At 47.0% G+C, this 16,873-nt stretch overlaps 4 protein-coding genes across 4 annotated transcripts; 2 read left to right on the top strand and 2 right to left on the bottom strand.

The window, feature by feature from the left end:
• Positions 1-1,150: 1,150 nt before the first annotated feature.
• DFJ58DRAFT_651707 (histidine phosphatase superfamily) lies at positions 1,151-2,749 on the bottom strand (the record flags this gene model as incomplete). Its single annotated transcript, XM_041381633.1, has 9 exons — positions 1,151-1,279; positions 1,330-1,493; positions 1,547-1,711; positions 1,761-1,908; positions 1,958-1,963; positions 2,012-2,140; positions 2,193-2,243; positions 2,289-2,558; positions 2,606-2,749. 9 exons carry the CDS (start codon positions 2,747-2,749, stop codon positions 1,151-1,153), a joined length of 1,206 nt encoding a protein of 401 aa, XP_041249711.1.
• Positions 2,750-8,737: 5,988 nt separating this feature from the next.
• On the top strand, positions 8,738-10,505 carry DFJ58DRAFT_406861 (VIT family-domain-containing protein). The gene is made up of 3 exons (XM_041380247.1): positions 8,738-9,492; positions 9,567-9,997; positions 10,067-10,505. Exons 1-3 carry the CDS (start codon positions 9,236-9,238, stop codon positions 10,372-10,374), a joined length of 996 nt encoding a protein of 331 aa, XP_041249710.1. The 5' UTR covers positions 8,738-9,235; the 3' UTR covers positions 10,375-10,505.
• Positions 10,506-11,414: 909 nt separating this feature from the next.
• On the bottom strand, positions 11,415-12,826 carry DFJ58DRAFT_406805 (VIT family-domain-containing protein). The gene is made up of 3 exons (XM_041380245.1): positions 12,426-12,826; positions 11,918-12,351; positions 11,415-11,848 (listed from the first exon to the last, which is right to left on the bottom strand). The coding sequence occupies exons 1-3, from the start codon at positions 12,677-12,679 to the stop codon at positions 11,541-11,543; spliced, it is 996 nt and encodes a 331-aa protein (XP_041249709.1). The 5' UTR covers positions 12,680-12,826; the 3' UTR covers positions 11,415-11,540.
• A 922-nt stretch (positions 12,827-13,748) lies between these two features.
• Positions 13,749-16,717, top strand: DFJ58DRAFT_406806 (uncharacterized protein). Its single transcript, XM_041380246.1, has 8 exons — positions 13,749-14,196; positions 14,287-14,388; positions 14,454-14,572; positions 14,625-14,934; positions 14,984-15,084; positions 15,133-15,295; positions 15,346-15,509; positions 15,561-16,717. Exons 1-8 carry the CDS (start codon positions 14,100-14,102, stop codon positions 16,368-16,370), a joined length of 1,866 nt encoding a protein of 621 aa, XP_041249708.1. The 5' UTR covers positions 13,749-14,099; the 3' UTR covers positions 16,371-16,717.
• The last annotated feature ends 156 nt before the right edge of the window (positions 16,718-16,873 follow it).

Raw genomic sequence — 16,873 nt, 5'->3', positions numbered from 1 at the left:
GATGACAGGGACTCGCCAATAGGGAAGTTCTTATTATTGCCAGTCAGCGGTTGAATTAAATCTCACGTTTCTATCTGAGTTGGCGGAGTGAGCTGAAGCCCAGACGTCTTTTTCCATGGATGAAAGATTATATTCGACCTTTTGGTCTAGCTGCCAGTAACATCGAGTGCTGTGCTGGACAGTCACTTCTATTGCAGACTGAATTCCCACATGCAGTGCGCCTCACTCGCTCAAGGCCAGTGCAGCATGCAGGCAAACGGGATGTCTCGGTTGAAGGGTGTTTCTGTGTCATCCCATTCAATCAAGTCGGTCGAAGGTTAGTGACCGCGCGCTACCAGTGGCAACACCATGCAACCACGGTTCGTATAACGGGCGGGGGCAAGGACAGTGTCCCCAAGGTAGACCAACCATGACGTAGTAGCCGCGGATATATAACTCTGGCCGACCTTCGGGTTTTCAAGACCTGCATTCAAGTCTATAAAAGTTGAGTACTGCACTCGAACCCAATCTGGACGTGACATCACCATGTGGCCACATTTCAAATATCGGACAAGAACAAGTTAGGATCCCCGAGGCAGACTAACGCAGAATCACCGCGGATATAAAGTCAAACGATATCAACCAAAATCCCTCAGTTATTGGCCATAAATGCAAGTAGAAAACACTCAGATCCGGATAGTGCGTATCGTACTACTCGACACCTTGTTTAGGAGTTTGGTGCTCAGACAATTTTAAACCCGTCAAGACAAGTCGGAGTTAACCTGTGACACACAACCTGGGCCAGTGCCTGACTCATGTGGGACTCCTATTTTCCGTCTATGATTTTTCGTTCCAGTCAGGATATCGAGGATATCTACACATAATAATTTTGCAGCCGGTGCCAGGTCCAACAGATGTTAACTAATTTGTTGGCCGGTCAAAGGGCTAGTAGTCTGTAATTTGAAAATAAGATGTATCGTAATCGACTGTTCTAAATTCTAAGGGTCAGTCTGCGGTTCAAAGTTCACACAGTCAAGCCTAGATTTGATGCGGTACGTTGTCCAAACCCACGACTTGCAAGTGGGAAGTACTGCTCCACAAAAACCCGGAAAAACCTGCCCGTACTGGAAATCGCAAGTATGTCTCATATGGGCACAAGGAGAACTCACTTCTAGCCCGTATAACCGGTACCATAGCCGTGCAAGAAGGGGTCTTTACTGTAGTTGAAGACAGAGCATCCGCGGAGGATAGTCTGATTGCAGGAGAAGCACCATTCGTTAGTGGAGTTGATTGCAGTCCACTAAATGAAGCTGTAAGCAAGAAAACATATGCGTTGTAAAGAGCACTCACAGAGAGTTGGTTAATAAAACTGTCAAGCGTGATGCTCGTGTTGCCGAACATCTTAAGTTGACGGAACTGGCTGTCCTCAGTACCGTTCTTGAACTTCATGCTGACCTCATGCTGACCCTGCGAGTTCTGCGACAATTCAAGGGCAACGACAGAAGCATAGTTGACTGTGAACTAGTATCAGCCTGCGGTGCTGAATTTATACACTATTGATACTGACCGGTACCAGTAATATCGGGGTCAGTCACAGTGGCATTCGTAACGTTAAACAGACTGATAAAGGGCTTGTAATCGACTTCCTGAATATTCATCCTGACTTGGTTAGAAGTCTTTGTCATGTTACCCAAGGCCCAGAAGACCTCCGGTAGGAGTGTGCGAATAGAAACTGCAACAACGTTAGTGGGACACATTTTCAGTATTGAATCTAAACCTACTTTGGCCGACGCCATCTTGCTTAGAATCAGTGAAGACATTGCGTTGGAGCCAATCAGAGTAATAGCGAGCTTGCTGGAGGAAGGTGGGAGGTAGGGTTTCGTAATAGGTCTTGTTATAGGTGTACTGGAAATTGACATGGTCGTATATCTGCGAGACGATATAGGCCCGGTCTGAAAATATTCAAATGAACTCTTACATTCCACTGAACAATTGTCAGAAAAGCTTTCACCGATGCAATTAGGCGACATACCATGTTCGAGAAGTTGTTGCTGACGCTTCCCAAGTAAGGTTCCAAGGCGGTCAGGAAGGGCGCGGCAGTGGTTGACATGTTTATGAATGCAGATGAAGCGTAAATTCTGGCCAGGTGATCTTGGAAATACTGTTGTCGGGCGTTATGAAATGACCTCCGGAAGGTACAATGGATTTCATACCTCGCAATCCATCCAGCTCGTGAGAGATGGAGCCTGCCAAAATTCCAAAGACTCCACTGCAGCACATTAATTAGAGAACAAAAGAGCACTCCTGACTGACTTGCCTGGAACATACTGGTATCCCCCAAGAGGAGGAAGGACGACTGTACCATCCCCCAAAGTTATCGCTGACTTATTTGTGGCAGGGTAGAGACCCTGAAGCAGAGCATACGCGGAGTTAAGGATGACATTTCCTCCACCAGCATCTGCGCGGACAGTCAGCTCATCGACTCTTACTACGTCAATGCTGGTATTCTGGATGAAAGTCGGCGAATCGGGATTGAGATACGTGTTACGAAGAAAACTCCCGAGTTCAAATTCTTGTTGCTAAACACTCGTGAGCGAGATCTAGTATTATAACACAGAGCTCTGACCTCTCCAAGAGGGGAGATATATGCTTGGGTAGAGCTGTATGTAGTTGGGCTTTGGTAGTATGACGTCCTTTCGCCGTGGCGAGCCAAAAGAACAACACCGATCAGTCCCGCTGCGGTTGTGGTTGTGGTTGTGGTACTGGCCATGACTGGAGCTGTTGGACCTGTAAGTGATGAGGGCTTTGGCTTCACAGTTGTCCACTTTATAACGGGTTGACGTGTATATGTAACACATTGAAAATGCCTCATCGTTATCCGAGTTAGTACCGCCACATTTACTACAAAACCTATAGCAGATATCGATGGAGTCAATGCTCAAGGGAATATTTGCCCACATGCGTTTATAACATGATGTTTATTGACTTGGCACCGTACTGAAGCCGCTGTGTCAAACCGCGATCAAGTTCAAAATGTCGCAAACCCACGATCATCGCCCGCTGTATATATGACGCGTTTTGCGCGGATATACTTCAAGGCTGCAGGGGCCCATTATGTACTGGAGCAGATGAAATACGGGTCAATACATAATCCATAGGTATGAACAGAGTTTCAGTAAAGAATGCGTACATTCTTTCAATGCATGCCAATCCACACTCCCGGACCATGCTCGAGAGTTGAACGTTGAAGGTCAACTTCCTAATCGTATGGGTGCCTAAGCAGGAACGCCTAGTAGTTTCTAGTAGTTGCCCCATTGACAACGCAGACCAAACTGGGCTGTGAAATACTGAAATAGTTGAAAGACTCGTGCGCGACTCGGATGTTCAGCCCGTAGCTGATTTCAAGCTTTGCTGCGTGTGTGCCGAACATGTCTTCTAAGATCTAATAAAGTTCAAGCTTTGATTCGCATTTTATATCGGAAGCTCTCTCGTGAGATAAAATCGTTATTGTGTAGGGCAGATGAGTCGCAGGAATCGATATGATGATCACCTGGCATTGTATGTCTCTGTAATCCATATGATTGGAGTGATGAATCATAGTAATTCATGATGCGATGGACATTACCAATCTGCAGGCGGCATAGCTATGATACTACCGCACGGTGCTATGTAGTATCAAAGTGCGTATGCCTATCATTGCAGAGCGATGCAGATGGCGACCGAAATGAGCGAATTCGGCATATTCCGACACTGAAAAGGCGGATTCAATGACTTTCCATGAAGCCTTCACAACATACACACCTTCAAGGCTACCGTCACCCAACACAGAGGCATGAAATGGAACTTATGCTGATGAACAGATACTCTATACATAGGACAAAATGACCGTCTTCAGCCCCACGTGTATTGTTCCAATACTACCCAGATGGATCTCAGAATCGGCACTCCCAGCGGGTAAATGCTGAACGAGATTTGTATCGGAAAACTTCGATGCGGATGAAAGTAGTTTCATCTACGCCGGTGCATTTCGAGAGCATGCCAGATATCTTCTTGGTTCCATATGCACAACTTCAATTGGGCGATCTGGCAGCGGTGCATGATGCTTGAGAAACTCCGTTAGTTTACAGGTGATACAGATGAGGGCAGGTATCAGCGTTTGCCAGCCAAGTAGCTAGCTATGCAGAGCGACCAACTTGAAAGGTAAGAAATAGGAGACAGTGAGACTGAGAGCTGACCTGAGCTGACCGGTCACTAATAATGCCACACGCTGTCGCCATGCACAATCACCGCGGAGGTGGTGACACGAAAGACGTCGTAGGCTCCCATAGCAGTTGATTGTCATATTGCGTGAGTTATCTGTCTTCCAAGTTCTGCACTGCCTAACACCATGCAGCACTTCTCATGTTCGATACCCAACCTGACACGGCCATACCCCCAAACATTTTCCAGCTGCCATCTCCCGGCTCTTGGCGCCGGCTCCCTGCATCTGCGGCCGCCTCACAACAGCCGCCACTCTCACAACGCCTACGCTACCTCCTTGCGCACTCCCCAGCTGCCAGCGATACCCAACGTTCAGCACTCTTTTCCGTGCTCTCGTACCACTCCCTAAACCGCACTCTACCTAAGTTATCCGGCACCATCGAAGACACACAACTGCGCCCATCCGCATCTAACACCATCATACTACGTCACAGATCTCCTCATCTGAGGCTCTTGCTCTTAGTGGCATACGAACTTATTTGACGGCGGTTGTTGAACATTGCGTGTATCATCCATGATCCTTTTCGTGTTGGTGCATCAGCAGCATATGCAGGTCGTACATGTTTATTAGTTTTATCACAGCGACATTCCAAGCTTCAATGTGCGAGTTCTAGTACCGCGGACGCTGGGCAGGGACAGTTTTCATAGATACTATCATATACCCTCAATTGTAGATCATATGGAACTGAAATAGCACTAACTATCTAGAACCATTGAATTTCATCAAGCCCACCTTAGTAAGATGGGTGGGGCATGAGATATGCGAGTTCATCGTTACGTGCAATGACCAACAGTACTGAGCGGAAATAGGCGAGGGTAGCAGCATTAGGCAGGTACATCGGTCATAATACGCACAATGACAGATCTCGATGATGCTTCTTGATCCATGGCGCAAGACACAGATCTATGGCAGTGATACATGAGTTCTATTGTCGGTGCTCCGAGGGGACAAATGATGGAAAGATCCTAAACACTTCACCGAGGCATGATGTATCAGCGGAGATCAGCGGCCTATAGAAGAGCTCTTATATAGGCTAGTGGAAACGATACTAATAAAGGTTCCTTGTGACGTGTAGCTTGTGATATATCAGAGGCCCAGGCTGGTGAAGCGTCTCGACACTAAGTAATCAATATCACACAGAACATACCTTTCACACTTCAAGTTAGTGGCACAAGAGTACAAACCAGTGTTCATTCAACAGTCTGTAGACAACAATGGCAATATGTAGCAGTAAGGGTACTTATGTAGGTGCGAACAAGACAGAGATCACGCGAACAATTGGATGTACAGAGCAGGAAGTTTTATCTAGATGCAAGTAGTATAGGAAGTGAGCAAAAATATTGCCGGGTTGTAGGTGCGAATTAGTAGGCGGGGAGTGGTCACAAGAGGCGAAGTACTGCCGCACGTGCCACATCGGTAGAACTACAAATTGACATGAAAGGTGATGGGAAAGATTTAGTAGACCACATAGGAAAAAAAACACATTACCTAGTGGCTACTGGGGAGAGGGCTGCGTGTAATAGTAGTGTCTGACGTAGGGTAGATTACCCCCAAATGGACATGTTTTTTTGGCAAAAAAAGGGGCTGCGTGTTTGTGCAAACATATGATAGGGTGGTTCCACGTACTGAGAGTGAGGATGCGTTACGAGAATGGTGGGTCGAATTGAATGAGGGAAACCTAGTGGGTACCATGTTATGCGAATAAACAGCAAAATGCAGTTGCGGGAGCGAAAGGCAAGAGGCTGAGAGGGAAGGGCAGGTGGCCGCGAGAAGGAAAACGAAGGGCGCCGGTGGGTGGCCAGCGGCGCTGGCCACAATAATGAAGGGGTGGGTGGCTGTGAGAACTAAAGGCGGGTAAAGGGCGTGCAGCTACCGTTGGTAGTGACTGGTGCCGGTGATGCATGACTGCTATATCACAACGAATATCGAAACACATCACCTAAAACCACTGTAATGCAACATACTGTGAGCCTAGGATTATAGCACTGATGCATTACTAACCCTACGATCACAGTACTTTCTTGCATCACCATCAGTTTCCTAATCTTCCTAAGGCCGATAATTTGAGATAATACTGGAACATTATCGCGATTTAGTGGAATTTCTCTGGGGAGGGATTTCTTGATGACTACGACAAGGACGGCCGAGACTATGGGATGCTTTTACGACAGTTAATAAGCTTGACACAGTAAAGAAGGTGAGTGAATGATTCCCTTGGGTGGTCACGTACTCATCGCAAGATAAACGAGTCAGGTGTTAAACATGTGCCGTGTTCAGCATATTTATTTTATCGTACGAGAGCCTGACGAGAGAAGTTGAAGAATCTCAAGGTTGATGATCCACAGTTTTGGGATGAACTCCGACTCACGAACTGATAACGGACGCAGAGAGCATAGAGTTTGCGGTGGATATTTGGGCTGTGACCGGAGAACACTAATTGCAAGTCAGATATCCAAGTGGCGTTAGGACGAGGGAAAACTCGAAGGTAAAGACGTTATATAAATACTCACACTGATTAAATTTGGTGCTACCGCGACGAGGGAGAGTAAGCAACCACATGTTTGCGTGTAATTAAGGTAAATCCATTGTCTCGGTAAATCAGGCCCAGGGGGTAGCAGAGGGTAGCGGCTGGTATCGGAGGCACATTTTGCTTCCGTTCATAACGTTGAGTAACATCGTCCTCATTATGACCTGTGACTAATGTTAAGACCTATTTTCGACACGCATAACTGGTGCGACGCGTGACTATTGCATTAGTAAAATATGGGTATTTTCAGCATGGTCGGAGCTCATGGAAGTAGTAGAGTTGGAGGTTGACCCTGAGGCTGGGAGGACTAGTAAGGTTTCATCCTGGAGAATTGTGTCAAACTCGGACAAACCGTTAAATTAATTGGTTTCGCACAGTCATACTTTGCGAGCAGTAATCGGCGAGTCTGTGCTCGTCCGAGTCGTTTTTTTGACCTGCATAATTAGATTCTGCACTTCCACTTACCTTCGGGGCCGTGCACCGCGTTATTTTCGACGGTACAACTAGTACTGCCAATGGCCAGGAGGAATAAACAGTGCTAGTGAATGCTTATGGCTGGCCAATTCACTTTTTGCCACCGTTATCTGTCCTACGATCATCTCCGCCAACAAATGGCTGGAAGCGGTCATGCATGCGGCAACTGCATCATGTGAGTGCAGATTAAAATGGTGTAAACGAGGCTGAATACCCATCTTGGTCTCAAAACAAGGTACAGAAACTGAAGTCGAAGAGGTGCTGTTGCCGCGCCTCCAAATCACGGCACCAGTCATGGCATGGATGACAATTGCCAAAGAACAGTACTGAATGGCCAGGTCGTTAAAAATTCTCAGGTAAGGGTCAGTGTTGCACCTTCCCTTCTCATAGATATACAGATCACGTACAATTAACACTATCACTTACTGGATCCGCTCAAAATAAAATTGGTACTCCGCAGAGGTTCTGTCTCCCACTCTCGGCATTGATCGATTGGAAGCTTGAGATCCCGGCATGGGGGGACGCCCGATGATTGAAGCGGTTTGATAATAATTTAAACGTTTTCGTGAACACAAGCATAGTCTCTTTGAAAAAATCATATGTGCACATTTTCTGTTAGACGATATGAGATGATAGAAGACAGTAGTGACTGCGGATCATTCTTTACCTGGGGGCTTTCCGTACGCTACTACGCTCTCCGTAAAAATGATACGTACAACCATGCTGGGTCTGGGGGAGTTGGTTTTACCAATGTCTTTCACACCACTGATATCTATTTGTAACTCCGCGGTCACGTCAGCGTCTTGGCGATGTGACCGGACGCCAAGACTCACATCGCACACTGATGGATCAGCGAGAAACTTTCAGAAATTCGTCATCGCTGAGTTTTATGGCACCATTGCCCATGGGAACCATTGTCGCCGTTACTAATGACTGACAACGTCGAATATGGAGTAGCAAATTGGAGTTTTTCGATAGAGGTATTGGCCAGATCGTAGCGGTGCTGGCAAGCGCCAGGGCCCAGTTCCGAGACAATCTCCTGCCAGCCTGAGTGTGTGGTAACAAGCATACCATACTCATGAGCGAGAATTTGACAGACAAACATCACTCGCTCCAGCATGAAATAGGTACAGTGCACGTTGTCGAACATTCGTTACACGTTTTTCGATGAGAGAGCCTGTTGTAGAGTGTGCAAAAGCAAGAGATGCACCAATGATCTGAGGAGGAGTACGACCACCTGGAGGCTGTACAAGTTCTGCAACTCAGCAGCAAGCAAAGTGCCCCATGTTCTTGTACAAGTAGGTGGGACGGGTGCCGTCAAGAGACTCTTGAAGAGGATATTATCCAAGATGCTTGCAACTTGAAGCTCTATGTTTGAAAGTGAAATGAGACATGATTAAATTGATACTACATTCCTTGTTTTCGCGCATCTGATCTTTTAGTTCCAACTCGCAGTGCAGAACAGGCGAGGACAAAGTAGACTTTCGCTGTAGAGACGACAAACTCCGCTATAGCGTAATGGCAACAACCAACCATCATGATCCTAATTAGTTTTTCGAAAGGGCAGGAAATTCCCACACATCCGGGGGGTTTGGATCCGACAAGACTCTTCCCACTAACGTGGGATGTACTTGAACTCCGCGTGACGCAGATCTGAGACACAACTGCCGCGGAAGAAGATTCCAAGAAAACACGATTCTAGCGCGAGCACTGGCATCATGCCATGATGATCACCGGCGAATGCGCTTCTGCCATGCTGGCAGACCGGTTCAGTATCAAATGGCCACAATTTGATTGGCTGACCGTCAGCCGCAACTAACGGGGAACGTTCATTTCGATAAACTTCAGCCGCTGTGCTGCCTTCGTCCAGTGCGATTTCAGCCTTTTTCTAATGTTTAATCATTGGCTCCTGCGTGCCCGCCATGATACAATATATAAGCTCCCTCGCTCCCATAAATCCTTTATTGTTTCACCCATCCACCCGTTAACCAGTCATGACCTCAACTCACCCGGTGTCTGCCAGCACTACAACAACTACGGTCCCCCTACCTAACAGAGATACTATGTCTGGCAGTTCGGTCAACAAACAACCACCAGTATGGTCACTGGAATCAAACGGAACCTTAAATTCCTTAACTCCACCACTCAACGAAAAATGCGATAGACTTGGCCGCCAAGATGGTGTTTGTTGCAAGGAACTCAAGGGCGAAGACGATAGAACCCTGATAGATCCTGATGTTGTCCGAGACATGTGAGTTTTCCCCTTACCAGCTCGCGACCTTCTGTCTGCGCTTTCCTCGCAAGTCATTGACATGCCTTCTATAGCATTATTGGATTGTCGGATGGCCTGACTGTTCCCTTCGCGCTGACAGCCGGTCTGTCTGGCTTGGGGACTTCAAGATTAGTTGTTGTCGGCGGCCTTGCAGAACTTATTGCAGGTGCCATATCGATGGGAATAGGTGGCTTTCTTGCATCCCAGGCTGAGCGGGACCATTATCGGTTCATGCGACGTCACACCTATTCACGGGTGAATCGGAGTTGCATTGGAGAAATGGAGAGAGAGGTGTACGCTATTTTGGGTCCTGTCGGTGTCGATGAATCAGCCTCTCAGGCTGTCACGAGTTGCCTGCGGAAAATAGAGGATGAGCCTGGGTTTGACGGAACTCCCGTACCTGCCGATGAGGAGAAACCATCACGGGGGATGAAGAGCGAACATGGGCTAACACCTTTCTTACTGAAATTTGGAGAGGGGATGGGTATGTATATCTTGTCATTATTCTTGCATTTGACGTGGTTCTGATTGTCGCTGCCTTTTACTTGCACAGAGGAAATTCCGAATCGCCGACTATACATCTCCGCGTTCACTATCGGCATGGGATACCTCCTTGGCGGTATCATCCCCCTGCTTCCATATTTCTTCATTGCTAAAGCAATTGATGCACTGAAGATTTCTTGCATAATTACTGGGATAGTTCTTCTCATATTTGGTACGGTTAAAGCTCGAGTGACGGGGGCAGCAAGGAATATCTGGGGATATATCTGGGGAGCAGTCAGTACGATGGCTGTTGGCGGATTTGCTGCCGCTGCCGCATACGGGTTGGTTGTCGCAGTGGAAAGATCGTCTATATCGTAGCGGCGCTCGGTCGTGCCAGTCCCTGACTCCGCTGTTCTGCATGATTATTTAGCTCATTCACATTGTATATCGACTTCGACGTGGTAGACCATACGCCCTAATCTAAAAAAAACCGTGATGTTCAATACCTAAGGTGTTGAATGTAGGAAGATTTTTTCACTACGAAACACAACTTGAACATCTGTTATCGATCGCAGTGATTGATCGAACTTACTGGTAACTGGCAAATACAATGATTTCGTCTATATGATAAACTTTACATCACAGAGCTGAACAAACCAAGATGCATCGATGTGGGCTACAATATTCGACGTTGTCTTCCACAGCGAAGGTCGAGGAGGTTTCATAATGGTAAGTGACTGTCTTGCTGGTCGCCGAACTCATGACCAGACAGTTGTAAACCAATGCGGAAGACATTGCATGCGGGTCTAAAAGCTAAGATGTGAAGATGCTCAGTGACTGAGTGTGTGAAGACAATGAGCCACCGGCTGCTCTCCATGATGTTCGGCTGAAAAATTGCCCATTTGAGGCCTCAAACCATGCTCGAGCTTCCCACCAGGAAGTCACTCGTGGTGATTTCATCAGGAAAATAACAAGTTCCTTGATCCGCCGACTTATGGTCACTTTTTCACACAAAATAAGATGAAATTAGGCTAAATTAAGTGGCTGTGAGGTGGACTCGTCGTCTGAATTCTCATTTATTTCTGACTTGGTTTACTTTCTGTGTCACAAATAAAGCAGAAAACGAGCAGTACTGTGTCCATTCAAAAAAGCACGCTGTGAAAGCAGTTACTACCTTTCTCTGTAATATGACCGTGCCATGTGGCAACAAGCTGTTGCATCAGTGTTGCACTTAGATGCACATTTTCCATGCAGCCGAGATTGATAGAGGCCTCTTTCAACAAGGATGGTCTTGACTCCTTTGGGTTCGTTGTATTTGCCAGTTACCAGTAAGTTCGATCAATCACTGCGATCGATGACAGGTGTTCAAGTTGTTTTTTATGGTGAAAAAATCTTCCTACGAAATTCAGCACCTTAAGTATTGAACATCATGGTTTTTTTAGATTAGGGCGTATGGTCTACTATGTCGAAGTCGATACACAATCCGAATGAGCTAAATAATCATGCAGAACAGCGGAGTCAGGGACTGGCCTGACCGAGCGCCGCTACGATATAGACGATCCTTCCACTGCAATAACCAAACCGTATGCGGCAGCGGCAGCAAATCCGCCAACAGCCATCGTACTGACTGCTCCCCAAATATATCCCCAGATATTCCTTGCTGCCCCCGTCACTCGAGCTTTAACCGTGCCAAATATGAGAAGAACTATCCCAGTAATTATGCAAGAAATCTTCAGTGCATCAATTGCTTGAGAAAGGAAGAAATATGGGAGAAGGGGGATGATACCGCCAAGGAGGTATCCCATGCCGATAGTGAACGCGGAGATGTATAGTCGGCGATTCGGAATTTCCTCTATGCAAGTAAAAGGCAGTGACAATCAGAATCATGTCAAACGCAACAATAATGACGAAATATACATACCCATCCCCTCTCCAAATTTCAGTAAGAAAGGTGTTAGCCCATGCTGGCTCTTCATCCCCTGCGATGGTTTCTCCTCATCGGCAGGTGCGGGTGTCCTTCCGTCAAACCCAGGCTCATCCTCTATTTTCCACAGGCAATTCGCAACAGCCTGAGAGGCCGATTCGTCGACACCGACGGAACCCAAAACAGTGTATACCTCTCTCTCCATTTCCCCAATGCAACTCCGCATCACCCGTGAGTAGGTGTGACGTCGCATGAACCGATAATGGTCCCGCTCAGCCTGGGATGCAAGGAAACCACCTATTCCCATCGATATGGCACCTGCAATAAGTTCTGCAAGGCCGCCGACAACAACTAATCTTGAAGACCCTAAGCCAGACAGACCAGCTGTCAGCGCGAAGGGAACAGTCAGGCCATCCGACAATCCAATAATGCTATAGAAGACATGTCAATGACTTGCGAGGAAAGCGCAGGCTTAAAGTCGCGAGCTGGTAAGGGGAAAACTCACATGTCGCGGACAACATCAGGATCTATCAGGGTTCTATCGTCTTCGCCCTTGAGTTCCTTGCAACAAACACCATCCTGGCGACCAAGTCTATCGCATTTTTCGGTAAGTGGTGGAGTTGAGGTTCCGTTGGAATCCAGTGACCATACTGGTGGTTGTTTGTTAACCGAACTGCTAGATATAGCATCTCTGTTGACTGGTAGGGGAACCACAGTTGTGACAGCAGTGCTGGTAGACACCTGGTGAGTTGAGGTCATGGCTAGTTGATGGGTGAGTGGGTGGCCAACGAAAGCATAAAAAATTCATGGGAGCGAGGGAGCTTATATATGATATTACAACAGACGGACGAACCAATGATTAGGCATTAGAAAAAGGCTGAAATCGCACTGGACAAAAGCTTACGCTGCGGCTGAAGTCGTCAGGGTGAACAGTTGCGGGTAACGTTAGCCAATCAAATCGTGGCTATTTGACACTCTCGTCTGCCTGCCAGCATGGTATGAGCGCATTCGACTACGATCATCAATTGTGATCATTCCATGATGCTAAATTGAAATGGAGCTCGCTAAAATTGCGTTTTCCTTGACGGACCGCAGCAGTGCTAGTGATGAGTCTCAACATGTACAGTTGCGTTGCGCCATGCGGAGTTCCTACGTCATTCTGAATTTCAAAGTGCAATCAAAAGTTTCGCCGAAAACACACCATTTTATTCGGCACTCAAAATTGTTATTCTTCTGACAAAGTTGAAAACGTCGCGCCAATTTACAGTGCCAGGAAAAGCTGGAGGATGACAGGTCCTGACGCATTCCGCGCCTGGAAGCCAAGGTGTTCGAGTGTTGGACTAAATCATTGGCGCCATGCCAGCCAATCCGCGTCCAGCCATTGTTGGCGGAGATGACCATGGGACAGATGACGGCAACAATGCATTGCCTACGCCAGCTAGAAGCTTCCACGACGCCGTGGCGGTGGTTTGAATGGCTGGGGCAAATCGTGAAGATTTGATTGATCTTGGTAACCTTCTAGGCGCGGTCATAACCGCGTGATAATTGAGTGGCCGCTCCGAGTTAGCCAAATGCTGCCCCGTAACCAGACTTCAAACCAGTCGACGGTATGTAGAGTTTCATCTAGCCAGGACCTAGCCTTGCCTTAGATGTGACAACTTCATTTTCAAACACCGCAAATATTGCAACATACTTACAACTGATTCTGATGTAAATTAGTACATATATGGTAGTTTTCCATTGGTAATGGGGGCGTGCAAAACCATGGCCCATACAGCTGCTTGAATTCCAATCAGAATTTGACAAGTCGACGTCGACTTACACTTACCTGTGGTCAGTGGGGGCCGTGGCCCGTGGCGGGAGAGTCGGGGAGACACCCTTCAGCCTAAGTAGTGTCAATGGGCAGGACTCCTGGAGTCATGCCGTGAAGACCCCGAAACGCAATCCACGGTTAAAACGGGTTGCCCACGATCTTCACTGTCTTGCTCGCCGTTTACTATAGGTCGCTCACTGCTCAGCGCTCAGTGCTCAGCTCAGCTCGGAATTGTTGCGAGAATTAGTGGATGCCGTCCCGATCTGCAATCTTCACTTTCAAAAATCCAGGTCTTCAAAGCTGCAAAAAAATCTGATCTGACATTTCCTACCCGCTTCGTGTTTCACCCACCCGGCAACTAGAATCATGCATGTACAGACATCCGGATCAAAGGTCAACATGCTTGCTGAAGATGACTTCGGAATTGTCTATCTTATAGAGAATGCTCAACAGTTTTGGTCAGGTACGTTATATCACATGTTTCAAATGTCTCTTTGGGACACGGAAGAAGACTCGAACTTACAATTGAGGGCTGTCAATCTATGTTTTCTAGAGCTTGATGATGTCCTTCGAGTTCCCAGCGACGGATCTGCCACGTTATCCATGTTAGACACCGCACTCAGGAGGTTTGTGTCCCTCTGTGCTTCTTATCACGGTCAGCTTTACCACGATTGTATAACCTCCTCTTCATGCATTAAAACGCTTTATTTCTGTTTCTAGAACAGTTCCTCCAAAGTCCGATGCAACTGGAACATGCATGCAGTCTTCTGCTCGACTCCGAGTTGTTCGTGTTTCACTCTGAACGGATGTGCGAGTTGGCTATCGAAGATGTCGAGTCTGTGCGCAGAACCCTCATATATCACTCGTCCAAGTGCTGAAGCTGGCTTACAGAAAACAGATCCTCACTCACAACTCATTCTATACAGCGTACTATTGTTCCACGGTCGCCGTCAATCGAACTTTATTCGCTCTCATAAGCATTGGCAACCACTAATACCGCTTCTCATGGATCACGTTTTAGTGGAAATAAACCTAGATACAGAGGACGTCTATCTTGGGGCACCCTCCATATCAAGTAGTTCCGGTTCGCGCTCCAGCATGGTGGTTGGCCACATACCTATAGAAGCGAAGTTAAGGAGTCTGAGTCTGAGGCTACTCTATGAAGTGTGCAGGGTTCAAAAACTGTCTTTACATGATCTGAGTACGTGATCCTGTTGCTTTGACGATGATCCGCCAATAACCCTATACAGATGTTTTCAACGATCAGTTTCTCGACAATTTGTTTGAGCTTATAGAGCAGACTCGATTTATGCCCGATGAAACTCTGAATTACTCCGTGATTAAATTGATCGTGAGAGCGCCGAATTTCTATGAAGGTTGCATCTAATTTCGTTGTCAGGTTGCATTGAATGAGCAATTCATGGTAGCCTGTTTAAGCAATAATCAACAACCTGGAGCTAAGGAGCCAGAATTGCAAAATCGAGTTCTTACCGTCCTGATATCTCGTCTCGGATCTAGCAAGACTTTTGGTGAAAACATGATATTCATGCTCAATCGTGCCTGTGAGTAACTAAAGGCATTGTCGAGTAACCGACTAATATTCGTTTGATAGCACGATCTGCTGAAGACCTGTGTATGCAACTTCTGGTGCTCAAGCTTCTTTACATTCTTTTCACCAACAAGGCAACGTCAGAATATTTTTACACAAACGATCTATGTGTCCTTGTGGATGTCTTCCTACGCGAACTGGTTGACCTTGATGAGGAGAGTGAATCTGTGAGTATTGCAGCATTGCACACGGAAGCGGTCTGACTGTATTCTTCACAGCTTCGACATACCTATCTCCGTGTTATGCATCCACTGCTCACGAAGACGCAAATGCGGGATGTGCCATATAAACGTCCTCAAATTGTTCTTGCCCTCGAATCCCTTATTCAAAATGGAAATATCCGAGACATCAACCCCACAACGAAACGTTTGGTCGAACGATGTCTCGGAGGGGAGTGGTGTATGCAGTTGCGAAGGACGTCACACGATAAAGAGACACTCAAGCGTCAAGGGGATTTTCGACACAGCAGCCCAAGTCACGACATCATTGCGTCCACGAGGCAAGACACTGTGTCCTCTCGAGCACCAACGTCCCCAGACGTGGAGCATGACTCTGCTTCCAAGGCGCTGAGCTCGAAGCCGAAGGTTATAAAGCACTGTAGAAGTGTTGAAAGCGTACACAATCCTACATCTCCGCGACTACCCCCTCCACGATCGGTAAAAACCACATACATGCGTTCTAGCCCAGACAGCGTAACGAGTTTAGCGGCTGCAACCATTGCTGCATCTAGACGACGAGAGAAAGCTAGTTCTGCTGACGATGTCACTAGTGCCGTCGCACTCCATCCAGAGAAGGGCGTTCTCGTGCAACAACCTAGACCGCCTTCGTCTAGTTCTTTGAACCTTCCTACAGTCAATCACAAGGTTCGAAGGCCGGCACCTGCTCCGCCCAAGAGAAGAAAGCCTCCTCCAGTGCCTGTTGGAACAACCAATAGCGGCGCTACAATCACAGCCATCGCGACCTCTGCTTCTACTCCTGCCCTTGGTCAATTAGGGAGGAGCAACAAACTGGCGTGCCGCCAGCTGTAATTCAGAAACCATCGGTGTGTATCAGTGCTCGTCTGTATGAGCCTTCCTCTACATCTAGGTTTGGCTACTTCACTAGGAGTTTTGGAACTCTGCTTTACCTATCCTCATTCGCAAACATCGTCTCGTGCATTGAACATTCGCATTTGGATCCTCCATCTCATAGTTAGGACACTCACATTGGATACAAAATGTACAGCTTCTTCACAACACTCTTCGTTTATCACGTTCCAGTATTTATCTCATTTGATTTGATTGTGTTCTGGTATTCAATTTCTATTTTTTTTTTGTTTCTTGCACTCTCCCAACGTCCAATTTCAAACTATCCCATCCAATTTTCTTGAAGTTGGCACAACTTGGTAGCCGCATCTGAATTTGACCGAAAATAGCTGACGTAAGCACAAATTCAAGTCTGCAGATCTGAGTCTCCGGTGAGCCGTTAGAAAAGTTAGTATAACTCCTCAGTCTCCTGCAACTTCGAGGTCACTCTAATCTTCGGATCGTCA

This window comes from Suillus subalutaceus (assembly GCF_016647625.1).
Source record: "Suillus subalutaceus strain FC151 chromosome Unknown DFJ58scaffold_6, whole genome shotgun sequence".
NCBI classification, from domain to species: domain Eukaryota; kingdom Fungi; phylum Basidiomycota; class Agaricomycetes; order Boletales; family Suillaceae; genus Suillus; species Suillus subalutaceus.
Note: the sequence above shows the minus strand (reverse complement) of the source record. Positions and strands in the feature narration are given on the sequence as shown.

Bases quoted from the DNA above. Each gene is read 5' to 3' on its own strand.
- DFJ58DRAFT_406861 (XM_041380247.1), top strand. From the start codon at position 9,236: ATGACCTCAACTCACCCGGTGTCTGCCAGCACTACAACAACTACGGTC. The intron at 9,493-9,566 runs GTGAGTTTTCCC...TGCCTTCTATAG, and splicing joins CCTGATGTTGTCCGAGACAT to CATTATTGGATTGTCGGATG. The intron at 9,998-10,066 runs GTATGTATATCT...TTACTTGCACAG, and splicing joins GAAATTTGGAGAGGGGATGG to AGGAAATTCCGAATCGCCGA.
- DFJ58DRAFT_406805 (XM_041380245.1), bottom strand. From the start codon at position 12,679: ATGACCTCAACTCACCAGGTGTCTACCAGCACTGCTGTCACAACTGTG. The intron at 12,352-12,425 runs GTGAGTTTTCCC...TGTCTTCTATAG, and splicing joins CCTGATGTTGTCCGCGACAT to CATTATTGGATTGTCGGATG. The intron at 11,849-11,917 runs GTATGTATATTT...TTACTTGCATAG, and splicing joins GAAATTTGGAGAGGGGATGG to AGGAAATTCCGAATCGCCGA.
- DFJ58DRAFT_406806 (XM_041380246.1), top strand. From the start codon at position 14,100: ATGCATGTACAGACATCCGGATCAAAGGTCAACATGCTTGCTGAAGAT. The intron at 14,573-14,624 runs GTGCGCAGAACC...GCTGGCTTACAG, and splicing joins CTATCGAAGATGTCGAGTCT to AAAACAGATCCTCACTCACA. The intron at 15,510-15,560 runs GTGAGTATTGCA...TATTCTTCACAG, and splicing joins TTGATGAGGAGAGTGAATCT to CTTCGACATACCTATCTCCG.